The sequence below is a fragment of the Labrus mixtus genome, chromosome 3, assembly GCF_963584025.1.
Source record: "Labrus mixtus chromosome 3, fLabMix1.1, whole genome shotgun sequence".
Taxonomy (NCBI): Eukaryota; Metazoa; Chordata; class Actinopteri; order Labriformes; family Labridae; genus Labrus; species Labrus mixtus.
Window position 1 is genome coordinate 4,662,292 of NC_083614.1, and position 26,110 is coordinate 4,688,401.

Here is a 26,110-nt window from a genome sequence, read left to right on the forward strand (position 1 = left end):
GCTCCTTTACTTTCAGTACATTGTGGTTTCCATGAGGACGGGAAGCGGTGAATAGTAAAAAATGCCAGCGAGGCGAGAAGAGACTTAAGAGATAACACCAGACTTAGAGAGCAGAGCAGGAGAAGTGGAGGCACATATTGTATATGGAGGGGTTGTTGCCATGCTACAGTTGTCAAGGAGACCTGCATCACATATGTGCATACACCTGTGCTCTGTATGCAGCGTAGAGATTCCCTGATGAGAAGGCTGATTTTGTGCAGTAAATTGTATTTTCTGAACACAAACATTAAAAAAGCAGAGGATTTTTCAGCCTCCCTGCTCTCTCTCTCTCTCTCTCTCTCTCTCTCTCTCTACGCTCAGCACTTCCATCCTCCTACTCACACCCACACGTGAACAAAGATTTAGCACATCATCACAGGTCTTTACACCCATCATTTGTTATCAAAGGCAGAGCTGTGCTATAATAGAAGTGGAAAAATAAAAATGTTGGCATGATATTCTGACTCATTCGCTTGGCTGCAAACTGCTGGAACAGATTGAAAGGTTGAGATTTTTGGATCCTCAACGTGAGACACAGGCTCCCTCTTGTGGCCGAGTTGCATACACGGTTGCATGACTTTATGCTTAAATGTATGGTAAAAGGTTTTAAAACTGGAATAGCAGGTTCAGGTCAGGTTCAGGTTACTTTATTTGTATACCGTAGGTAGATTTGGTTGCAGGGAGAGACACTCAATACAACACAGACAAAACATAAAACACACAAAGTGCAAATGCACGGTACACGGGTAAAAGTGTTGAGGTGCATAAAGTGCGCAGGTTCCAATCACAATCAATAAAACAAGTCGATCTGCAAAAAGCTACAGAGCCGAGAACACCAGAATAAATAATACATGAATTAAGAACCACTAAGAAGCATGACAACAACCTCTCAGGCTGCTATCTCCGTCCCTTCATGCAAGGCCTTCATGAAATGACAATGACCACATCAAGCAGCAAAGAGGAAAGACATGATACACACACACTATGACTTGTTCCGCTCTATAATGGACAAAGCTGTTCCTATAGCGCTTCGTTCTGCACTTTGGAACTGAAAGTCTTGGTCCAGAAGGAAGGAGCTGAAACTCACAGTACAGAGGATGGGACTCATCTTTTAAGACTGAGCCGGTGAGCCGCTCCACCTGCCTGGTGTACACGGTCTCCAGACTCAGCTTACTGGACCACCTCACGATCTGGTTCAGAGAGTTTCTGTTCTTCACAGAGAGGTTTCCAAGCCATGACACAACAGAAAAAGATACAACACGACATAAGCACGGTGAAAAAAGGTCATCATGGTTTTGTCAATGTGAAAACGGGCCAATTTCCTCCGACAGGATAAACGCTGGTGCCCCTTTTTACTCACAGCTTCACAATTCAATTCAGAGGTTAAGTTTAGAGTCGATAATTGTCCCAAGATATCTCTATGATTGTACACATTCGACTGGTTGACCATTAATGAGTGTGACTTCTTGTGTGTGGGACTTTTTTCTAAATTCGATGGTCATATCTTTAGTTTTGGATATGTTTAACTGCAGATAAGATTCCTCACACCATTTGACAAAGTCATCAAGGACTGGACCTCACTTTTTGAATTTCCGAGGCCTGCAATGGTCTTCATGCTCGACCAGACTGAGCCGAGATTGTTTCAGCAGATCTCAGTCTAGCAGAGCATCAGACTCACTCTGAGGTATCACACAGATCTTAATATCATTGCTAAACACATTTCATGCAGAACTTCTTTTGGAGTGTTTGTATAGAAACAGGATCAGTGTGCAAACTACAAGTAGCTGCAGCCCCCAAAGTGTTTGAAGAGCTTTAAAAATCCCTTAAAGAAGTATGTAAAACAGAGAAGCTGCCAGGGTTTTCACGATACTAGAATTTTAAACATCCACATACTATTAAAAATCAACAGAAATTGATGCCTAATTAGATACCAAAGCAAATATAAAATCTACTGGTAAAATAATGGTTTAATTATTCATAACACACATAAGTGTTAAAAGTTAATTTCAACTATAGAAAAGTCTAGGATACGCACCAAAGCCAGCGGCATGATTTCAAACCTCGATCAAAATTTATGTAAAGCTTGTTCCTAATTTTTAAAATAGGAATAATATGAAAGTTAATTACAGTGCAAACTGCACTTTATCACATCTGTGCAAGTTCTTCCACTGGCTCAAAGCCAAAATGTTAAATAAATCCATCCAGTCCTTTGTTTGTGGTCTGCATAAGTCTTACAACACAGAGAAAAATTATCCATTTCAAATTTGCTCTCCTTGTGATGTCACAGTGGGATTTTGGTAAAAATAAAAAGAACTCCCCTCCCCTGTTGTCTCCCCACCATGGACTCAACCCCCAGCCTAGATCCAATCTTTTGCACAGAGCCACCATTTTTATTCTCGCTACAGAGGATTGATATCTACAGGAAAACTCAGAGGGGGTCATTTCATTTAAAGAGACACACACCAAAACGGAGCGTTCTGAGAGAGCTGGTTTATACAGGGTCACAAACCTCCTCTGGTGCTTGATTCATGTTATATTTTGACCAAAGCACAATGTTTCATTTAGACCACAGGGGACTGTTTGAAAAAGTGGAGAAGAGGGGGGATCATATGTCCTCTTTAATACTAAAAGAAGAATAGAGGTAGAAAAGAAGGGACTACTTTTCCAACAGTTGCATGAAATCAGCTCACACAGGGTCTATGTTGAATCAAACACTGAGAGCTCTAATGTAACTTCTTTCCCCCTCCTAAAGGTTTTGCTGTAAGAGGGTCACTATTAAACAAGTTTGAGAACTACCTCAAAAGTGAAGCTAAAGCCAGCCAATCAAGAAGAGGTGGTCCAAGTTCACCTGCTGTAGCTTCAAATATTATACAAATTAACATTTCCTCTCCAAGAAAGTGAAAATTCTTGAAATGTAGCTTAAGACAAAGTTGAATCTTTTTATTACTCCCCTGATGCCAGACTGTTACAGACGACTAAGACGGGATTACAATCACAGAAGATTTATTTAAGAAGCTTTTCTTTAATGGAATGATTAAAGTGAGAAGTACATTGATAGTAGGTTTCCATGGTAAACAGACAGGGGGCGCTCTAACAGAACAGGATCAGTTTAGAGGCTGCAGGCCTGCAGCTTCTGGTCAGCCAGCTTCAGGGACACCCAGGTGTTCAGCATGGAGGCCCGAAGTTTGCACCACACGAGGTGATCGGTCAGACCGAAGATCTGCGCCGCAAACTGAGCGGCGGCCTCGGGGGAGAGGACGGTGGAGCAGCCGAGACCTGCAGGAGGAAAAGAGGGGCGTGGTTAGTATGATGATTAAACTCCTACGTGATGTGCTCTGTATCATTGAAGATGTTCTTTGTTCATCTCTTCTTTTTTTTTTTTTTTAAATGTCTCAACTAATTGCCTATTGTGGGATTCATTCAGTTATTTGAATTGAATTACCGCTCGGCATACGCAGGGAGGACCAGACATCCTGGGCGCCCCAGTCTGGAGTGAGAGGGGGGCAGTTGATGACAGGATAGGCCGTGTTTCCCGACATCACTGGTCCGAGGCCGTTACTCCTGCCGGCTACAGCCGCAAAGACGGTGGGGACGCCATCACCTGAAGGAAAGAAAACACACATCAGCAACATGAGGGTGGGACCAAATCCTCACTTACCAATGATGCTGCACTCAGTCTCAGACTGCAGGACTGAAAGTAGAGGCTTAGCAGGTACACATTTACTCAGAGGGAGATCTAGTTTGGGCCCTTGTTTTGTACCGAGGATTGGTTCACAATCTCTTGTATTAATCGAACAGCTTTATAAATCTTTAAGAATAGCTCACCAACTCATTGATCATTTTAAACATATTTAGGGTTTGAAATCTGGATGTTTATGTCCGACTCTGAGCGGGACCAAATCAGCCAATGAGAGAGACATGTACCAGAAAGTGGAGCTGCAGACGGTTTTTCCCAGAACATATTGGCCTCTGAAGCTAACATTTTTAAGAGGAAGTTAAATGACTTGGAGGCGGACACATCTGGCTGTAGATGTTCTTCCTGATGTATTTGTGGATGATTTTTGACAAACATTTTGCTGTTGGGATTTGTTATTTGTGTCTTTTAATGTCTGATGTATTTTGTATTTGAAAGATTGGCAGCTCGTTGTCCGAGTGAAACTCTGTTAATGTTTTGTTGCCTGTCTTGGCCAGGACACTCTTGAAAAAGAGATTTTTAATCTAAATGAGTTTCTTTCCTGGTTAAATAAAATAATAATAATAATAAGCTAGCATGCTCCATCTGGTTTAAGTCAAGCGGTTCACTGAATACTCCCCATCTCTACCTTTGTAGGGAATGCCAGCCGAGGAGGAATGATAAATAGCTGCATGAGTTTAAGTGATAACTAATATTACACTGAGTAGGTTTCACACAATAATAACAACCAACAATTAAATAAGAATATAATTTATTTTTTTAAAACTCACCCTCATATTGAGCTTTGATGCGCAGAGTCTCGTCCGGTCCTTTGTGAGCCGAGGTGACTCTGAGGACACAGGGGATCCCGTACGACGAACACGCCTTCCTGATCTTCTCACAGTGAGCCATGTCCGAGGTGGAGCCCATCAGGACCACCACCCGCCCGCTGGCCTGAGGCTCCAACAGCAGCTGCAGACACAACACAGCACTCGTTACTTTAATGCAGATCAAGGTTTGGTTTTCTGTCAGATTCTCACAGTAAAACAGTTTGCTGCAGAGCTTCTGAATCCAGCAGCCCCTCACACCCACTGGTCCATAGGCGATTTTTTTGATCCAGCAGATGTCGCCCTTGAGCACCAGCATGAAACCAAAACAACTCCCACTGCATTGTTGTGTTAGCATGCTAATGCTAGTGATCTTCATTATGCTCGTATTTTCACACTGCATGTAAATTTACCTGAAATGAGCGTGATCTAGAAACACAGTTAAGCAGTGAGTACAGTATGTTATTCTTCTTTTCTCTAGTCCCTCAATTAAACAACTTTTATACACGAGGGGAGGAGTCAGCCGGCCGTCCAGGCGATGTAAACAAAGTGAAGATAGGACTCTGAAAACATCACAGACAGTGGGACTCGGGTGTTACACTCATTGTAGACAGTCATGACTCACAGAGTTATTTTCAGAGGATATACTTGATTTATATTATATTTAAGTGTGAAAAATCACATATAAAGCCTTTAACTAATAAGTGCAAAAGTCCACATTTCATTATGAATAAATACAATGATCTGAGAAAATGGTTTCATTATACCTTCACTCTTTCAGAGACCCACTCAAAGTTCCTCTTCACCATCTGCATGGCCTCAGGTGTGACTTCTTTCAGGTCTCTGTACACCTACAAAAAGAAGGGGAAAAGGTTATTTCTGATTTTTATCTTTGATTATAAACAAACAGCCCTTAAAGAAGAATCCTGACCTGCTTATCTTTCTGCTGGCTCCGGTCTCCAGCCGGCCACAGCCTCCATGAATCGTTATCGATCACATCGGCAAGAACGATCTCCTTAGTCTTCACGTTAACACCAAACTCGATCTAAAGCACCAAAAGATGAAAAAAAATCCTGTAGTTAGAAGCAGCTGTGAATATATCATACGAAGTGTTCACACAGCAGATTCACCAGCAGAGGGCAGCGCTGCTCCTCATACCTTCATATCCACCAGGGTACAGTTCTGGGTGGCCCAGGCTTTCTCCAAGATCTCAAAGATGGCCACGGTGCTGCGGTTCATGATGTCCACCTCACACTGACCGACAGAGAGTCCAGCAAGACAGAACTTGGCCTCCAGCAGCTGCTCCTCCGACCACTGGGGGTCGTTGTTGGCATCATCCTACAGCAAATAAATTCATGAAGGTGGATTAGGTTTGTGGCAGGCTTGTGGAAAAGTCAAGTGACTACAGTGCAAAAATGTAATAATCATTAATATATATAAACCTAGAATGAAAGGTTGAGCAGCCAGAGGATATTAAATATCTCAAATAATCCAGGTCTAATGTCACCAATTAACCTTCAGGCATTTAATTTACTAACCTCTTGAGGACAAAAATCTGCACTTCCAAAAAACTGATATAAAAATAGAACAGATTGATATTTTTTCCAACTTTTTTCTGCATAAATCTCTTAAACAATTCCAGCCCTGCTCAAAACTACCAAACATTCAATAATTTTTAGGAATTTAACCCTTTGAATGCCAGTTTGATTACCTGTTGTTACTTAAGAAAAAACAAGTTATTTTCCATATAACAAATATTTGGTGGCTGGGGGATTTTTTTCTTGGATATGTCAAAGATTATCCAAAATATTGACTTTGATGCATTGTTAGTTTTTGTGTAGCATCAGATTTTAAATGTAGTCCCCTGTTTGGACATTGGAGGGTGAAAATGTCCAATTTACAAAAACTGCTATTCTGTTCATGTTTTTGTTTCTGCACAAGACTATAATCTAGGGGGGGGGGCTGTTGGGTCTCAGACTCACTTTAAAGAACATCTCCATCTTCAGGGGGGAGAAGCGGTAGCCCTCTTTGACTCCTGGATTCCTCTTGAGGAATGATCCGGTGGCGACTCTGCGACAGACCCACTCGATGGGGATCATCTCACAGTGAGCTGCGAGGAACGCCGTGTCAGAGTGCTGCTGCACGAACGCCGTCTTAACGCCTGGAGGAGAAGGAGCACATCAGATCAGTCACACAAACCTGTAAAGTGTGTCAAGATCAGTGAACATCTGAAACTCTACAGTATATTAGATCTTTCTCTTTTGAATGTTTGTATGCATGAGAGTTAAAGGGGAATTGTATTCCTTCATCCACAATCTAAACGACATTTGTTTCACACTCAGATGTTTATTTTATTATCCAGACAGAGCCGTAACATCACTTTTTAAATCCACCACACGCTATTAACTAAAACACTGGTTTTACTTCTTACAACACACGAGTTGCTGATCTACATCTGCCTTGATTACTAAAGTTTGTTTGTGTTATTTTATGTTAAACTTTTTTTTATTGGCTCTGAACTGACCATTTAAAACACAGAAGTCACAAACTCACTGAGACCACACTCAAGTGTTATTTAAGATAAACTTTTCTTATTGGAGTCAGCCTCATAAGAGATACTCCTAGTTTAAAAATATACATATTCCTCTGTAACAGAAAGGTCCATCTCTGTAGGGATCCTTTCTGTGCTGCATTTAGAATAACAATCTGAGCCTGTCAGGTATGAACTTTTAGTAGATCAAATTTTAACAGTGTATTCCCTTCAGGACTGAGATTAAACCATCACAGCCTTGTGTGTGTCTGCCGGCTGAACAATCAACTGAACTTATTGCACTCATTAGTGGAAAACTTGTTACTATACATCACAGGTTTAAAAATAAAACAATTAAACCTTTTAAGTAATGATAATGTAGCAGATCATGTTCTAAATTAAGTGCACCAAGTCACAAGACAGGCATGACCACAGTCCCCTCTGACACACACACACACACACACACAATGAGCGGCATGAGGGGAACAGTTACCACATTACTTCTAAATTAAAGCCAGTTGGAGAATCATTTTCAACATGACTGCAGAGCTCTGTCTCTTCTACATGCATGAAAAGTCCAAAGGGCTTAAGTACTCTGCAGACAGGAAGTAAAAATACTGAAAATAAGTGATCAATTATTCAAATTCAATACTAATGACTCATTTTTTGTTACACAGTTAAGGACTCACAAGCCTTTGAACACCACTGTTATACTTCATACATTTTTTTAGAAGTCAAAGGGAGACATTATTTCTTCTCCAGGCCCTGAAACAATCGTGTGTTACACAAAAACACTATTTATTATTTTCTCATTTACTCGCCCCCTTGGCCGGTGAGACAGAAAGGTCATTTGGGAGGCAGTTTGACAGAATCATTAAATCCTGTAAATAAGATTCAGTGTTACCACTACAAATATTTAAGTGCTGAAACTGACTGAGATGGGTTTCCTAAGAGAAAGGTAAACAGGCCAAAGGTTTGTCTTTCTTTCTGAACAGTCACCTCACCGACCCCTTTAACTCACGGCACAAGGGCACTGGTTTGAGAGCCACAAGAAGAAAAAAAAAAAAAAAAAAACACTAAAAGTAGGCTTTGTAAAGTCAAAAGCCACCGTGGTAGGAGGTAAATATGAAGATGTCTTATCTCATTGTAACTTTATTTCATAAAGCTGGGCTGCTGTACTGAAGCTTTTGAGTTTTTCATTCTGACCTACGATCTCATAATTTAAACGTTTTTTCCCCATTGCCTCAAACTTGTTCCATCTTGTATTTTGGACTTTGTATCTCATTAGCTACAACTTAAAAGAAACATTAAATAAAACTAAGCCTTGCTAATTAAAAGATCCCCATGGCAGGTGATAGCTGTGAGAAAATAAGTCAGAATTTAAGGTTAACACTAAGGCTATCAGCATTAATTAATTAAGGTCTGAAATTAATGTGTTAATAAACTACGTTACAGTTTCCCGCCTCATGGTTTCTCAACATGTGGTTTAGTGGCCTCGAGGTGAGTATGACTCACCTGCTCCACGCCTTACCTGGCAGAGCACCTTCATCCTGAATGGGTCCCTAAACCAAAGCAGGGTTGGCACCATACCAGATTTTGGTCCAACTCTAGTTAAAAAACAATGTTGATGCCTGTTTTGATTCCAGGGCAATAAAACAGACTAGTTCTATGCTCCTGATATTTGGAAATATCTTGATTTAATTAACAGAAATTGCAGTCAAACTCCTCCACACTGTATGAATTGGTCTGGTTTATATCTTTTTTTAAAGCTCCGGTACATTTTGATACTTTGTTTATGAAGAAAATGAAATTGTGTCATATTAAAAAAAAGGTAGCATCATAAGTATCAAACATTTTTACATTTAACAACAAAACTGTTTCGTCTTCATTGCGAGGGTTTTTTGTACGACTTAGACCAGGGGTGGGCAACTGGCGGCCCGGGGGCCACATGCGGCCCTCATCAACCCTCAATGTGGCCCTCAGGTCAATTTTTATATATCAAAACATGAAGAAAACATGACAAAATCTGCCATGAAATCATGAAAACCAGAAATATGTCCATAATAATATTTGATCACTGGTATATATGTTGAGTTAAATTTGAGACATAATTGACTGTAATCGTTTTTGTATACTACAATTTGGCCCCCTGGCAGTGAGAATTAAATGAATGTGGCCCTTGCTGTGACCAAAGTTGCCCCTCCCTGACTTAGACATTGTGCAGTGTCCCTGCAATTTTCTTGCACTCTTTCACTCATGGAAGCTTTTTGGTTAATAAACAACAGAAGATCAGAATTATTATTTTGATTTTCAGTATTTCCATAATTTAGTCATCAAAATCTCAAAGACTGGATTGTTTAATAAGACAGGTGATTAAAAAGAAATCACAAGTTTTCCACCTTAAAAAACAACATTATACCATCAGTACCTGGTCCTGTTTGATAGACTTCAATACAATACTGATTTTAAAAAAATATATATATATATATATATTGATGCCACAGCCGCGAAAATGTAAGTCCTAGAGCCCGTTATTGGGCAATGTCCTGTTTGGATTATCAACAAATTAGTACCGAAACTTTGCCAATATTTTAGTGCAATTAAGTATGAATGAATTCACCTGCACTTGTCTTTTGGTTTGACTGTAGATCTGAAGTTTGGACATTTTCATCCCCATCTTTCATCATAATAACTAAGTCTGTATCGTTTTAAACCACGTGGTATCGAAAGTATTATCTTATTTACAGTCTATGGTATTAAAGTATGTAAAGTTTTAGTGTTTCCTCACCAGACTCCTGCAGCAGCTTGAACACGCAGCTCGTCGTCTTGTTGGCGATGGCAGCCTTTCCCTCCATCTGGTCCTTCCTCACCGCGTTCCCGGCGGTGATCTGGTCTTTGGATTGAACCAGAACCAGACCTGGCTGGTCCAGGAGCTCGAAAATCTGCTTCGTCTTCCCTTCATTCAGCTTTTGGCCGATCTTCAACTCTGTAACACAAAAAAGAAACACGCACACATAAAGGAAAGGCGCTCATTAAACGCCGTGCATTGCTTTAAAATCTTGAATAGAGTATTTTTTTGTTGTTTTGTACCTGGTGTGGAGGCCATGATGGGGTAATTTCGCGACCCACAGCTCTGAAAGACAAAACTTTGTACAGTTGGTGTGTGAAGGGGCAGCGAGAGGCGTGCAGCGAGCACAAGGGAAGTAAAGTTCGCCCTACGTGCTCTGAAAGCCAATCACAGCCCTTTTCTCACTAAGACAACCAATCACAGCAGCGCATTCTGACCACGTGATGGGAAGATGCTCACCACCAAATATTTGCTAGACGAAGAACTTTTTTTTTTAGGAGTTTATCCTCTCAAAGTGAGCCCGTGTTTCCCTCCCGTGAGGACGTTTGATTTAATCAAGAGAAAAGAAGTTTGCGGGTTTCACCAAATCTTATTTCGATTAGTTCTTACTATCTTCCTCGTGAAGTACCACGTGCGTTTTGCACAGTAAACATGCTCGATTAAAAAACACGTTTCGATTAATTTATGTGACTACAGTAATGGTGGCCTCTCTCTACGTACAAAGCTGTACCCGGTGATGTTCTTTTCGGCCGGTTTAACGGTGTCAGCTGAGTTTATTTAAGTTTTAACGAGCCACGTTGTACCGTGTCTGCACGTGGTTCTGTCACTACCACTAACACACTCCGGTTAACCGAGACACTCCGGTCGGACAGGCAGCGTCGGGATGGAGTTTGAGGAGTCCGGTATCGGGGAGGAGTGCGGTGTTTTCGGGTGTGTGGCAGCGGGAGAGTGGCCCACGCAGCTGGAGGTGGCCCAGGTCCTGACTCTGGGACTAACAGCGTTACAGCACAGGTGAGTCAAGGACAGGTGTGTTGGAAAGAGTATTGGTGGAGATGAGAAGTCCGGTGTGACGGGGTAACGAGTGACCGTGTTAACTGAGGACTTTAATCCGATAGCGTCTGTGGTTGTCGTAGTTACGACAGATGTTGGAGGAAGAAGGAAAGTGTTCATTCATGTGGCATTCTTTCAGAAACTTTGTTACCAACATCTGTAGGAAAACCACGGACTCATTCGGCTGGAGACACCATTTAACACGGTCACTATTTGAACCGTTACACCGCCACATAATGACTGGTTTTTGAACATCTGTGCATCCAAAACAAACTTTTACATGATGAAATCCAAATGTCATTATTATATGTGCAGAATAACTGTCCTCTAAGGAAGAATTATTTTGATTATTAACTTAGCAGTTCGTGTTTTCATATTTCACATTTTTATGTAGAAATAAAGGCACAGTTAACCGAAATGGCAACAGATAATGAAATAAAGTTTGGGCTAAAGTTTGAAAAATGTGTCATTTAATGCTACATGTTTTTAGTTGATTATCAATTTGGTTTATTTTGCAAAGAGAACAAACTCTTATATTGTCCCAGACACCCAATACTGAATTATTTCTTTTCTTTAATTGCCAAAATTGCTAGCAATCCCCTGCCCACTACACAAACATCTGCACATTCTGTTGCATCTGCTCTTGGTGTATTTGTAGAGGTGTAGCCTAATGTCTGTATTTGCTGACATGTGAGATGTAATGGAACACTAAAGCTCTCTCTCTCTGTCTCTCTCTCTTGGTTTAAAAAAGAAAACCACTAAAGAACTGTCGCTTTTTGATTCTATCAATCTGAGATTTATAATTTTAAAACACTCGGTATGGAGAAGTATTAAAGTATCTGAGGATCTAAAATTCTGACAGACTTAGTTGAAGTGTTTGTTTTTTTCATCACAGATCAATATGCTAATTGTTTTCTGAGTTGACCATTGAGTGTCAGAAAACAATAAAGTGCCCGATATAAATCTTCACAACTCAAAGATATTCCTGATTACTTTTTTAATTTAACATTTAGTCCAAAGATATGACATTTGGCATTTTTTGTTTGCTACATGTCTAACTATTTACCTCGTTGTTGCTGCTCACTTTGGCATCCTGTATGTTCAGGTTTTAGATTAACATCCTCAGTTTGTTTTGTTTGTGGGACACTGACATTACCTGTCTGTCTGGGGACGAATCAGAGGAGGCCATTGACCGCACTGAATTGATCTTTATTATGGGGATGTGATCGTCCTCTTCTTTACATTGGACCTTTGGGTTATCAGCAGATTCAGAGTGTGTGTACAGCCGTTTTACTGCTCTTTCAAGTGTGGAGTCTGAAAGAGAAAAAGGCAGGGGGATTATTCTCCACACTTCATTTCCTAACACTGCAAAGTTTCTTTTTCTCTCAGTCGACTCCATCACGACTTGTGTTTGCAGTCACCACCCAGCCATTATCTGTAACTTCATTATCAGACTCATCATGAGACTGAGTTCAGTCAATGAGGACGACATGTGACACACTAAGTGATTACAGATGGATGCACATTGCAAACCTTGATCCATAGATTTCCTCTTCTTGGGTCTGTCGGGTGTAAAGGATTTCTCCTCTTCCTCTGTCCGGTCATTAGAGGAGCCTGCAGATGACAGAAAACAGTGAGAAACCAACACAGCAAAATGTTGTTGGATTAAAGTAACAGAGCTGAAATAAGCCAGTTACTGCATACAACAAAACAAAAAGGTTATAATAACGGATGTTCCTAGACGGATTTCAAAGTAAATTCAGCACAAATTCAAATTCAGGCCAGCTGAAGCAAACGAGTCTGAAAGTTAAAAAAACAACAACTCAAAAACCATTAAAACTGAGCAGACACAGGATCACAGTGTCTGTAAGTAAACAATGTCCAATCTGTTTGCTGAGTGTGTCTAACGTTAGCATTACTAGCACAGCCAGCCTTTGGTCCTCCTTGCAGAGGAACATCCACAAAGCCTGAGCTGAATGTAGTAACACATTGCTGTGGTCGAGTGTTTTTACGCCTATTGGATTTTGGATCATTGCAGAAAATAAACTCTGTGGCAAACGTTTCTGAAGCGTAGGCGTTTTGTTCAGCAGGATAATCTTCACAGATGAACACCATTTTTATATATTATTTATTAAGGGTATTACCTAACGTAGTTTATGTGGTCTAACAAAACACCAACATCTCTTAAGCTTGTGTTAACCACAGACCTTATTTCAGGCGTCTAACCACAAACCCATTCAAAATCTGCGACGCGAGCTGTCATGCTTCTTGCGGCCGGCGAGCACGGCCCCGTAAACGTTTCTGATTGCGGTCTGATTGCTCAACACCGCCTGAAGAAAGTACTTCCTGCCCCTGTAGCCAATCATTGCAACGCGGTCGGCACGAACCCGTCCGCGTTGTGACAAAAATATTGGAGGTGCGCGGCTGGGCGCTCAGACCCTCAGCGCCCGCGGACCATTCTCGCGCCGACCGCGTTTGCGCAATATTGCCGCGCCAACCGTAAAGCCCAATTCACACATACTCCGTGCGCGCCGCGGTCCGTCAGCGCCGCGCACTACGTTGTACTTAGCTTCCACTCTAGTCAATCATTGTGTTCACACAGCGCGCGCTGCGGTCCGTCTCCGGAGCGTGCCACCGACGGCACTACGCTCTGCTCCGTTTCAAATACGAAGCGAGTCTATTGTCGCCGGAGTACGCTGCAGGCACGCGTCAACCTGGACAGAATATGACAGCCCGGACAGGAAGTCAGACAAGGAAACGCACAGAGCATCCGGTCAATTTCAAAATAAAAGACAATATACGGACTCGTGATCGTATTTTTCATCACTTTATCAACAATACATCAAAACAGGAACCAAATGAACAACAAAGTCATCCTCAGAAAGACAAAGCAACATGTTGTTTGCATGTTTTTGCCCCCGGACCCCCCTAGGGAGTTTGGATCCATGTCACCTTTTTCATCCCTGATGAGTTTGCACCCCTGCAGAGTGTTACCACAGTCTCCAGTGTTGTTTTCTAGAGCACTCAGAGTTTGTGCTACTGAAACATCTCAGCCCGTACTATTCTGAAAGGTGCCAATCATATACTAGAAGGGGTGGGATTTGTTGTTGTTTGGTGCTGGTAACGTTTTGGTACCGAAACGTTACCTACCGGTATGTATTTATTAATTTTTTTGTGCAAAAATGTAACTTCTACGCACCTGTCTTACTATATAGCTGTAGTTTTATATTCATTTATTTTTTACCCTTTTTTTGGCCATTTTGCCTTTAACTGATAGGACAGCTGAAGACAAGTTGGAAATGCTGGGAGGGCTTGAACCTGTGGCCGCAGCGACAGCGTTGAGGACTTTAATTGTAGATTTTTTTTTTAAAGCTTTGGCACTTTTCCATGCTATCGTTCATAGAGCGCAACAGTGTGGTATCGGAAGTAAAATCCTGTTAATTTTCTCCATAGCAGATCTGATTATTAGCCATAATGTCATGAGGTATGTCTAAGGTAGACTGACCACGAGCTAAAGAACGATGGCATATGCTCCAATAGAAGACACAAGTTTGTATGACATCAACCGTGTTATTTGCGATCTAGTGGAAAATAATTACACTACCCAGAGTCCTTGAGTGTCACAACATTATTATAAATATAAACGCAAAAATACAAAATGATTATCAATAACATAAACACTACAAAAAAGAAGGTAAAAGAAGGTCTGTGTACGTTCAGAAAGAACGTGCGCTAAACTTTGATTTTTTGGATATCCTTGGATCCTCAATGGATTGTGCGATGCACGTATTGCTTTCACTCCTGGAAAAAGTCATACACACCGTCTTGTACATTTGCCTTTTTATCCATTTTCAAATTGTTTTGCGCAATATCAAATGTTTTATATAATATATTGAAGTTTGCACCTGACTTCATTTGCGTTTAGTTCGAAGAACTTCCACACGGAACTCCTAAACCACTGCTGAGATTTAGTCCTTGGTCTCATTTCTGAACGTCAGTGCTTCCCAGGTTTAATTAGTGTTGTTATCAGACTACTGATTCCTACTCTCATTTGGCGCCGTTATCCAGCACTTCCTGTGTTGACGTAACGGCGGAAGTTCTCCTCTACCTCCATCACAAGAGTCATAAAAATATTTAAAACAAAAAAAACCTGATGTTCAATGAATAACATGTTTATAAAATATATTATTACAGATATTATAAATCTGTACGATATATAGAGATATTTATTTTACGTCTATATCTTGATTTGAAAATTATTTTACATTTTCATATTAATTTCGTTGTTTATGTACATATCAATATTTAATTTGACATTTTTTGAACATCTCATGTATTGTTTACTTACTGTTTGACTTGAAGTACAAAAACATATTAAAATAGAAAAAAAACATATTAATGTAGATTTTTGACAGTGGTAGGACAAACAGCTCTGGAAATATATATATATTTTTCTGGTTCTACTATAGGTTTGTATTTTAATAAAAATAAAATAATAGGAAAGTTAAATAATAAACACTATTTCTCCTAACTTCTCAACTTCCAAATACAATAAACTAGGCTCAGTGGCGGTAGAGGTCAGACGTGATTGGGGATGCTGAGAGAACTCGTTCTACAGGTGCTTCCCAAAAATATTGTGGAAAAGTTATTTTTTTTCCCATAATTTGATAAACAAAAGCGAAACTTCATATAACTATATTCTTGTTTATATATATATATATATATATATATATATATATTATATCTCAAGTATTTTTGTTTGTCTTGATCTTGATAATTTCAGCGTATTGTCATGAAAGTCACAAATCCAGTATCAAACATTTATAATACAGAAATATCAACCTTCTGAAAACTATCTTCATATATGTACTTAATATTGATCTGGGCTCCTTTTGCATGAATAACTGCATCAATGTTGTGTGGAGGCCGTTGGCCTGTGGCACTGCTGAGGTTATAAAGAAGTCCAGGTTGTGGCCTCAGCTCGTCTGGATTGTTGGGTCTGTTTTCTGTCATCTTCCTCTTGACAATACCCCATAGATTCTCTTCACTATACATGTAATGAATCTCAAATATATGAAAGTTTCACTTTTTGAATTAATTTACAGATAAAAAAAAAAAAGAACCTTTCTACAATATTTGCATTTTTTAAATTTTAAGATGCACCTGTATATTATGATAATGTCATACTATGTGATGAACAAATCACATACAAGACAAAAACTACAGCAGGGTACTAATAATATTTGCACACTGTAATTGTCTAAAGAATTTGTTTTTATCTCTGATTATTTAATCAAAGTAAAGACAAATCTGAAGACATAAAAGATGTGAACTTTTTGTATTATAAGGTTTCATTCATGGACTTTGGCAATTTACTGTGAAAAGCTCCATCAGATAAGAATAAATAATTTTTGGGCTCACTCATGAATCTGTGGTGTAGATCCGATCGCCCCTCCTGGACTGCGTGGATCCTCGGTTCTTTATTGTTTGCAGGAACATCGGGGCTTACGGAGGAACCAGAACTGCAGGTTCTGTCCTCCATCGCTGATGCCGTAGTGCTCTCTGAGTTCATCTTGTTCAAACTGATATCTATGCTATCTTTGTCTTCACAGTCCTCGGACATCGAGAGTCTGACTGAGTCTCTGTTGTTTGCGGCGTTTCTGCCATTCTTTGTGCGGGTCATTATGGCGTCCACCTCGTTGTAGAACCTCATGATGCGTCTCGGGTCAGTTTCCTTGGTCATTCCCCTCTGGAGCGAGCGGTAGAGGTACTTTAGGTTTTTGTACTTGGTGTGACACTGCTTCCAGTCACGCTCGATTCCCTGCTGCAGCAGCCTGTTGGAGATCTGGACGAAGATGTCTCTCTTTCTGGTTGAGCTCTCCAGCTGTCTGCACACACGCTCATCAGACCAGACCTGAACCAGCGCTCGCACCTCCTGCTCGCTCCAGTTCCGACCTGTGTCCGGCACGGTGACCACGTGGAACTGATCCGGTTGATCTGTGAGTGAAAGATGGGCATCTGAACGGGAGAATAACAGGAAAGGTCATGATTATAAAATATAATATCTTTAGACAATAATAACAACATTTTTGGATATCACACATCTTAAATAAATCTTTTGTTTTATTTAAAGGAGGGGGCTGTGATCATTTTGGGTCTATGAATATTTTTGGGTTGTCAATCTACCAGAACTTCAATACGATTCTAGTAAAAATAAAACATCATCGATACCTTTTTTCGCTACCATGGCAACAAAAATTGAAAGTCCTAGGAACCCAATATTGGATAATTTCTGGTTTTTAATTAGCAAAATGCAAGCAAACTCCTACACACTGTCTGCATTGCAAAACGTTACCAAAGCAGTTAAGAAAATGTGCCGGAGTTTTATTTTATTTTATTTTTTCATTATTATTTTTTAAGCCTCAATTGTAGAGATAGGACAGCGGACAGAGCCGCATGGGCCTCGTGTCTTATATATTATCTTGAGTTGTGATTCCCACTCTTTTCGGGATTCATACTGTTTTTATGATAATCTATCATACATACATGTATTGTTACGTGTGTATATATTGATCAAGCATACCTGTTCTTTTCCACCTTGCTTCTATGTCTCCGGTCATATCATAATCATTGCTGTCTGTAAAGAAAGTAGTAGTTTAAAGATCAATTCTGGTGACTTTGAATAGAAAACTACTCAAATTCCTGCAGACTGAAAACTTACCATCGTCGATTTCAATGACGACCTCGCTCTCTGACCCCGGCGTTTGCAGCCTCTGTGCTCCTGTTTCTCCATCGTACAGCCTCCTCTGCATCTCCATCGTCCCGTCCTCCAGCCCGCGGCCCATCAGGATGGCGTCCACCTCGTCGAAGAACTTCATGTATTTCCCCGGCCCTCCCGAGCCGCTTCCCGCTGCGGCGTGAGCGCTCTTGGCCGTCTTGTGGTCGTACTTCAGGTTCTTGTACTTAGTCCGACATTGTTTCCAGTTTCTCACCACGCCAAAGTTCCTCTGCATCTGAAAGGCCATCTCCTGGAAGATGCACTTGTTGCGCAGCGTGCTCTTCAGGCGTTCACGAATTCGGCGGTCAGCCCAGACGCACAGCAAAGCTCGGACCTCGTCATCTGTCCAGTGGCGGCCGCCCTCCTCGGCCACAGTCGGAGTGTAAGAAAGAGCTCGCTGGATTTGAGTCCGGAGGCCTGCGAGCACATAAACATACTCATCAGTAAGAGATGTTTAAATCTAATCTGACTTTAGGCTATCCTTTTAATCAGTGTGACTAACATGCTTGTTTATCTTCTCTTTGTAAGTCAAAGAATGTCTAAAGCTTGGAGAATAATGGTGAACTAATGTTAGTGGCAGCTCAGCATGCAGCCCCCTGACAACCCATCAGAAGACACAGATATTACCTAAAACAGATTTGTTTTGCATCTATTTATTTTCCAGAGGAGAGGACCTTTTTAGACTAGTTCGGCTCCCGTTAAAAGTATAACAACATAAGAAAAATCCTCAGCTAAAAACAACCTGAGCTCGAGAGAGATTGCGCAGCCCCCGACAACCCCTGTATGCTGAAGAGCATCAGAAAACACCGATTTCTTTAACGACCTGAAACGGCTTTATCTTGTGTTTTTTACTGGTTAGAACGTGCAAGCCTGATTGTTTCAAGAGGAGCAGACCTGATGAAATCTCCCCAACAAACAACCCGACCTCCTGGCTAAATGCTGCGCCAATGTCGGTGCAGCTCAGCTTGCAGTCCACCCGCGAAAGGGAGCAGTATGAAGCTGTTTACTTCAGTGTATTACTGGGTTTCATTGTGTTTTTAAAGCCCTGCTGCTTTCTTTATTCTAACTTCCTACTATTGTGCATTCTTTTCTAAAATTTAATTAATTCTCCGTCTTGCTTCTTTCAGCTGGATGTCTTCATCAGGATGCGTCTTAAACGGCAAAATGATCAAAAAAGTATTGATAAATGTTGATATTTATCAATTTAAAAAAATGCTAAAATAAAAGGTTATTTTTTTGTTGCATGATGTCGAATGTTGTCCTTGAACCTTCATTTACCTTCCTGCATGGGGATAGGGCCTGAGGAAGGGTAGATCCTTCTTTGAGTCCCCTCATCCTCCTCTTCCTCCCAGCCCTCCTCCAGCCTGTCTTCCTCCTCCTCTTCTTCTTCTGCGCTGTAATTTGCTGCTGCTGCGTCACACTTCCTGCTCTGCAGCCCCAGGCTCCTGCATTGGGCCTGACACTCCCACCAGCTGCGCACAATGCTGAGCCTCCTCAGACGCTCTGAGATCAGCTCGAACGTGCTCCTGCTCTCGGCGACGTGCTGAGCGCCCACCTCGTCCCACACTGACATGAGAGCGAGCACCTCGGCCTCCCCCCATGGCCTCTCCACCGAGCCTTTGTCCTCCACCACCTCCCTGCCTGCTCTTTGTCTCTCTGCTGCTCCCTCCATGTCTGAGCTGACCTGGAAACGCTTTCTTTTCCCCAATCCGCCTGTCTCTGCTGCCCGGTTCCCTAGGCAACCAGGCGGCTAAGCCTGAAAGCAACGCCTCCATGCAGAAAAGCAGCCTCACCACTGGCTTAAGCTGTGTGCAGAGGGGGGCGGGGCCAGCTGTAATCTGAGAAGCAGCTTGGTGAAAAGGCTGAAGCTGCAGCAAGACGACTCCCTGTGTACGGCTGCTCCACGGCAGACATGTTTCTGTTTTTTAACCCCGATACCTCCTTTTCATCACCTGAATAAAAGCAGTCTGCTTTGCCTCCAGGCTCATGTCGAGTCTCACATCTGAACAAGTCAACTCATGTTTACTCCTGCAGGAAACAAACTCAAGATGTCATTCCTTTTAAATCCTCACAGCTATATTCTCGTCTGTGTGTTTATGTCTGCTCAGGGGTCAGGAGAGCGCCGGGATGGTCCTGAGTAATGGAGCCAGCCCCCCCACATACACAGCCCACAAGGTAGCACTCATCATAATGTTCAGTTAAGCTGCTTTTCTTTAAAGCTGCACCATTTATATATATATAAAAAAAAGAAGCTTGCATCATTACGCACAAATAACACAGCTTTTTGTCACTCGCAACACATTGGTTTTCATTTTGTAAAACAGCAGAACGTTTACCGCTCTGAGAGAGAGGAAAGGTTAGAGTGAGCGCGATGACCTTTGACTGAAAACACTCAGATCTGTTTCTGCACACAGCCTGATAACTGGACCACATCCAGGCCCTAGACACCATACTTGTTGGAAAGAAAAAAAACAAAAATAGCAACAACAACGCCCTCTTATTTAGCTCGTCCAGAGAATGATGAGTTTGTAGTGATGTAGTTATCAGAAGAGTCAACAGACTATCTGTTCTGTGTGAGAAACAAAACCTCTAACAGTTACACAGCACCTCATGACGGCTGCACAGACACTCACATTAAAATGATTGAACTTTTTTCAACTCATTTTTGGTTCTGATCAGTTAAAAAATATGATTACTATTCCAAGTCAGAAGGGAATTTTTTTTATTATTTATGTTAGATATTGTCACTTACAATAAAGGAAAAAAACAAGATGTTTAACAACAGCCCACAAATGTACAGGAGAGGAGAATCATATACAGTATATCATATACATAATTCCTTTATACAATACATTTCAAAAGAAGGGATGAAAACAGCAGACTAAAGGGGCAAACAAAGATTGAATCGTCTCTCCCCTGGATTACCACAACACAGAAAGTATACAAATAAGTAAAGAATAATGGCAATGAGGGAGGCAAAGAAAATAAATATTATTATTTAACAAATTGATCATAAGTAACATCCATGAGTTTTATTCTTCTTTAGGTAACATGACTTAATTTAATGTTTTCAAGCTGAAAAAAGGGAGGGGGTGACAAAACTGTTGAACATATAAAATCACAGACGTCTTGTAGGATCCTGATGTATAACCTTTAAGTGTATCTGTAAATATCGTTTTTTTTTTTTTTTTTTTTAGGGGATGGGGCTAGTGAGCACAGCTTTCCCTGCCGAGGCGCTCCAGAAGCTGCGTTACGGTAACCTTGGTATTTGTCACACTCGATATTCAACCACCGGACACTCTGAGCTGCAGAACTGTCAGCCGTTTGTGGTGGACACTCTGCACGGGAAGATCGCCGTGGCACACAACGGAGAGCTGGTCAACGCTCAACGCCTGAGGAAGAAGGTGAGCGAGAACCTGGAGCATGTCAGGAGACGAGTACTCTCTGATGGATCTGATATGAATGTCTACTGACATACAGAACACATGAAACATGAAAGGGAATAGTCTGGGTTCTTAAGATCTTAGTGTTATTCTATAAAGGTGATTACCTTTCTGACAAAGAACTGCGTGACATTCATGAAAAAGTCTGCAAGAGAAGAAAATAAATGTGATGTTATAAAAACACAAAAAGAACAAATGATCACATTTATAAAACGTGAAAATAAAAGAATAGAAAAGTAAAGTATGAAGGAGATTCAAATATGAATAAAGTCAATATAAATCAAGGGGAAACTTTAAAAATTGGCAAATTCCAGTTTAGAAATATAAAGTAATACATGATCTTAGTTCTGAGCCTTTTAATCTATTTTACTAATCCTTTCTTTCTTCTGGATAGATTTATATCTAAATATTTACATGTAGAAAACTGTTTTGAAAAATTGTTTTGTTATTATATATTTTTGATCTTTAAGTTTATAAAAACTTTTTTTATTTTTCCATCTAAATGTTCTTTTTTCTTTTCAAATTCTTTTTAAATTTTGTGTAATTTCATTAAGGCTGTAAAAACCGGCCGGCCAGTTTAATGATCGCTAGTTTATCAAAGAACAAATCAAGGAATATTAAAAGATAACGAACAAAAATAATACAAATATATTGACAAAAAATAGAACAATGAAGTATATGCATTTCAAAATATATTTATGAAGAGTAAAGAAGAAAAGAGAAATGTATGTGAAAATGAACTTCCTGCTTCCTTACAGTTTATATTCTGTTTCTTTACTCTTTCACATTTTTTAAACTCACTTGAGTTGAGTTTTTAATTTAATTGTTTCATATTTTTGGATTTACTTCTTAAAAAAAACACCTCTTCACTTATCAGCATCACTGATTTGAAAATGTGCAGGTGATGCGTCATGGAGTGGGCCTCTCCACCGGCTCAGACAGTGAACTCATCACTCAGCTGCTCGCTCTGACCCCCCCCATGGAGGAGCTGGACGCACCGGACTGGGTTGCCAGGTCAGCTCTGTGACTCCCTGCTGCATGAAATATGAACACTTTCCTCTACACATTTTAATTCCCACTTACTTGTGTGTGTGTGTGTGTGTGTCTAGAATAAAGAATCTGATGACTGAGACCCCCACCTCGTACTCTCTACTGGTGATGTATAAAGACGTGGTCTACGCGGTGAGAGACCCTTATGGAAACCGTCCCCTCTGCATCGGACAGCTGGTTCCCGTCTCTAAACTGCACAGCTCCGGTTTGTTTGACCTGAAGAGATCTACATGTCTGATAAAGAAAGAGAGATCATCATCCTCTGTTTGATTCACTTTGTGTCTCTTTGTTTCAGGTTCTGGAGAGGAGGATGCAGAGGGCTGGGTGGTCTCTTCAGAGTCCTGCAGCTTCCAGTCCATCGGTGCAAAGTCAGTTTTTAACCACCAATCAAAAATATCTGCCGCAGTTTATTAGTGAAGCATTTAGTGAAATGATCATTTCCATGTCCCTCCTCGTGTTCAGGTATTACAGAGAGGTCTTACCTGGAGAAATAGTCCAGATATCCAAACACGGGGTGAAGACTCTGAGTATCGTCCCTCGCCCTGAAGGAGACCCCCCCGCCTTCTGCATCTTCGAATACGTTTACTTTGCCAGACCAGACTCTATTTTTGAAGGTTTGCATTTTTTATTATAGATCATTGGCAATGCAAATCTGTGACTAAAGAATGATCGAGCTATTTCTAACCCATGACCCTGATTTTTTTTAAATTTTTATTTTGGGTGGTGAATGACTTGCACATCACTTCAGGGTCAGCAGCAGAATAGGCTGTGATGGCTGCAAAGGCAATCTATCAGGTGCATCACCTGGAAGTTCTTATTTTCCCACTGACACTCAGATTGTTATTCTTCTTCTTTTTCCACCAGAACAGCCCATAACTTCTCTCTTTTGAAAGCCACCAGGCTTCATTTACAAAAAGTGATTTTACCTTGTAGAATATTGTAGTTGCTGGTCTACCCACACCTTGGATCTGTTTGTTAGTTTTTGTTGTGGTGTGATTCTACTTTTTAAAATTGATAGTTTGGACCAACACAAAGTTGTTGTTTTTTGTTTTTTTTACACAAATGAGCACAAAAGGAAACACACTGTCAGCAGTAGATCATCCACTCTTCATGTATGGGGGGGGGGATAAACTGGAATCTGGCTGGTTGGTCTTTCTCTTGAACAAACGGGTCCATCTCTGTAGGGATCCTTTCTCTAATCCTGTCCCACACTTATCATAACAATAACAATGTAAAAAACATGATCCTTTAATGGACTTGGTCTGTACAGGTGAATTTTCAGGAAAGATTACGTTGATGCCGTAACAGCCTGTTGCTGTATGCTGCTTGTTTGAACAAATCCACTTTAGCAATTCCAAACTTTTTGTACCTTACGTAGAAAACTTTATTCATCCCAAAGGGCCGTTTGTTTCCACAGTTCACCCAGAGCATACGTACATTTACAAACAGACTCAACATATCACATCCGGCGCAGTCTAGGCCTGTGAAGACTGTTTCTTCATGAGCCGGGGATCCAGTCGAAGATTTCTGTCTTTTAATAAGGCAGTTTTTTCTTACCACTGTAACTTTTGCTGCTTTGCTAAAGTGCTCATGATGGATAGGCCGGATCTTTGTAACATAGCAATAAGTAAGGTCTTTTACCTGCTTTTTGTAACATAACAATGAGTAAGGTCTTTTACCTGCTCTTTTGTAATGTTAACAGACAAAGAGTAAGGTATTTTACCTGCTTTTTGTAAAGTGTCTCGAGATAACACTTGTTATGAGTTGACGCTATACAAATAAAATTTGATTGATTGATCAGTACTTACCAGAGATGTGTGCTGGGACTCTGACACCCTTGTGTGGCCTCTTTCAGTAATGACACCTATCAGTCATTTAGACCCTAAAATATGTTAAAAGAGCCGAGGTTCAAACACACAGAATTTCCTTTAACGTATTTTGAGGTTATTGTTTAACAAAGTTTGCTGTAAGCTCAGATTCGTCTCTTCCTCTGTCATGCAGGTCAGATGGTGTATACTGTCCGGCAGCGCTGTGGTCGGCAGTTAGCCATCGAGGCTCCGACAGACGCAGACGTGGTCAGCACTGTGCCTGAGTCGGCCACTCCCGCTGCTCTGGGTTACGCTCAGCAGGTCAGTCTGATTCAATGTGATACACACTGTCCTCCTGATGGACCTCTGCCCTCACCAGCTGTTCCCCTTTCTTCCTCCTACAGTCCGGTCTGCCGTACATAGAGGTTCTTTGTAAGAACCGCTACGTTGGGAGAACGTTTATTCAACCCAACACCCGCCTGAGGCAGCTGGGAGTCGCCAAGAAGTTCGGAGCTTTGACCGACAACTTTGCGGGGAAACGAGTGGTGCTGGTAGACGATTCCATCGTCAGAGGGAACACCATCGCCCCGATCATCAAACTACTGAAGGAGGCTGGAGCAACCGAGGTTTGTTGACATATACTCTGTTATCACATACTGTTGATTTTCACCACGGTCAGCTGCTGTCATATTACTCTAACACTGTTTAAGCAACAACTAGGACAAAGGAACAGACTTAGAAGGTAAAATATTGACTCTCTTTTTTTTCTGTAACAGGTCCATATCAGGGTCGCCTCTCCCCCTATCAGGTTCCCGTGCTACATGGGCATCAATATTCCAACTAAAGAGGAGCTCATCGCCAACAAGCCTGAGTTTCAGGAAATCGCTAGACACATAGGCAAGTTCATCTCACTGACAAAACAAATACATGTGTTGTAAAACTTCAATTAATAGTCTGGGCTTTCATTTTCTCCAGTCTGTAAAATGACCTTTGAGACACTATTGTTGATTGTTTTGATCCACAAACTAATTAACACTTAATGCATAGTGGCCTTTAATTGATCAAACATGCAGCAACACCAGGCTTAAAAAAAAGGGAATTAGCCTTGAATTGGGATGGGCTTCTATTTCAAGTTTTACAGTAGGAACAAAAAATGACATTTGAAGGACAATATTAGATTTGTTTTCACAATTTGGGAATGCACCTCTCTGACTGAATTACACGGAAAAAACGTTTAGTTTGCAAACTACAGGCTAAGATTTTTATTGAAATATGCTTCTCAAAACCATAGTAAAGACTAATATTACGTTGATCAGTGAGGTTGTTTGCATTATTGTTTTGTGTTGGATGAGAAACATCAAAGTCACAGAACAATTCAAACAGACTTTCCCTTCAGTCTGTTTGATTCACAAGTGATAAAACAAGTTCATCTGTCTTTTAGGAGCTGACAGTGTTCAGTATCTGACTGTGGAGGGTCTGGTGTCGGCTGTGCAGCAGGGGATCAGCTCCATGCAGGAGAAGGACAAGATGATCAGCTCCAGGAACACATCGGGCAAGAGGGTGGGACACTGCACCGCCTGTCTGACCGGGAAGTACCCCATAGAGCTGGAGTGGTAACTGATTTAAAATGAGCAGTGATGGTCACTGTGGATTTAATGCCACAGCTGATATGTGAATGATGTGTTTCAGTAGAGGAGGAGCACAGGTCAGTCTGGGAAACTAAAACTATTCTTAAGTGTTATCATGATCTGACCACTGGTGTAGAAATCTGCTGTTTGTTTGGGACCACACAACTCTGATGCTGTTTTTGTTGTAAATGTAACCTTTAAACTACTTTGATGATTGTTGGCCTGGATGTACCTGAGCATTAGTTTACCTTGTCAGAAAGTCGCACAAGGCTAGAGACCAAAAACTGTCTTTATTTTCTTTTGTCACTTTTACTTTTCTACCTTTTTTTTCTCCGTTGTTTTGGATCTGACTGTTGCCTATTTAGTTTTATTTTTGACTCTGAACATCACATGAATGTCAAAAGGTTAATAAAAAACAATTGCAAAAAGAACAAGT

General features: G+C 40.9%; 2 protein-coding genes across 3 annotated transcripts; one reads left to right on the forward strand and one right to left on the reverse strand.

The window, feature by feature from the left end:
• Positions 1–2,964: 2,964 nt before the first annotated feature.
• paics (phosphoribosylaminoimidazole carboxylase, phosphoribosylaminoimidazole succinocarboxamide synthetase) lies at positions 2,965–19,457 on the reverse strand. 2 transcript variants are annotated; one of them, XM_061028683.1, is made up of 15 exons: positions 19,024–19,457; positions 17,689–18,162; positions 17,551–17,604; positions 16,389–16,985; positions 12,501–12,581; positions 12,124–12,281; positions 10,160–10,202; positions 9,858–10,055; positions 6,522–6,700; positions 5,698–5,877; positions 5,471–5,584; positions 5,307–5,390; positions 4,504–4,684; positions 3,482–3,640; positions 2,965–3,315 (listed from the first exon to the last, which is right to left on the reverse strand). In XM_061028683.1, exons 1-15 carry the CDS (start codon positions 19,415–19,417, stop codon positions 3,149–3,151), a joined length of 3,063 nt encoding a protein of 1,020 aa, XP_060884666.1. In that variant the 5' UTR covers positions 19,418–19,457; the 3' UTR covers positions 2,965–3,148. The 2 variants fall into 2 exon arrangements, with proteins under 2 accessions (XP_060884666.1, XP_060884675.1); XM_061028692.1 differs by lacking the exons at positions 12,124–12,281; positions 12,501–12,581; positions 16,389–16,985; ... (1 more) ...; positions 17,689–18,162; positions 19,024–19,457 and adding an exon at positions 10,721–10,852.
• On the forward strand, positions 10,795–26,105 carry ppat (phosphoribosyl pyrophosphate amidotransferase). Its single transcript, XM_061028715.1, has 11 exons — positions 10,795–10,928; positions 19,854–19,920; positions 20,943–21,149; positions 22,090–22,202; positions 22,298–22,443; positions 22,534–22,606; positions 22,701–22,852; positions 24,240–24,367; positions 24,451–24,672; positions 24,823–24,943; positions 25,488–26,105. Exons 1-11 carry the CDS (start codon positions 10,801–10,803, stop codon positions 25,661–25,663), a joined length of 1,533 nt encoding a protein of 510 aa, XP_060884698.1. The 5' UTR covers positions 10,795–10,800; the 3' UTR covers positions 25,664–26,105.
• Positions 26,106–26,110: the final 5 nt, after the last annotated feature.

Bases quoted from the DNA above. Each gene is read 5' to 3' on its own strand.
- ppat (XM_061028715.1), top strand. From the start codon at position 10,801: ATGGAGTTTGAGGAGTCCGGTATCGGGGAGGAGTGCGGTGTTTTCGGG. The intron at 24,368-24,450 runs GTCAGTCTGATT...TTCCTCCTACAG, and splicing joins CTCTGGGTTACGCTCAGCAG to TCCGGTCTGCCGTACATAGA. The intron at 24,944-25,487 runs GCAAGTTCATCT...TCTGTCTTTTAG, and splicing joins GGAAATCGCTAGACACATAG to GAGCTGACAGTGTTCAGTAT.
- paics (XM_061028683.1), bottom strand. From the start codon at position 19,417: ATGGAGGGAGCAGCAGAGAGACAAAGAGCAGGCAGGGAGGTGGTGGAG. The intron at 18,163-19,023 runs GTAAATGAAGGT...ATGTGCTCGCAG, and splicing joins CCCTATCCCCATGCAGGAAG to GCCTCCGGACTCAAATCCAG. The intron at 12,282-12,500 runs GTTTGCAATGTG...TTTCTCTTTCAG, and splicing joins GAGGAAATCTATGGATCAAG to ACTCCACACTTGAAAGAGCA.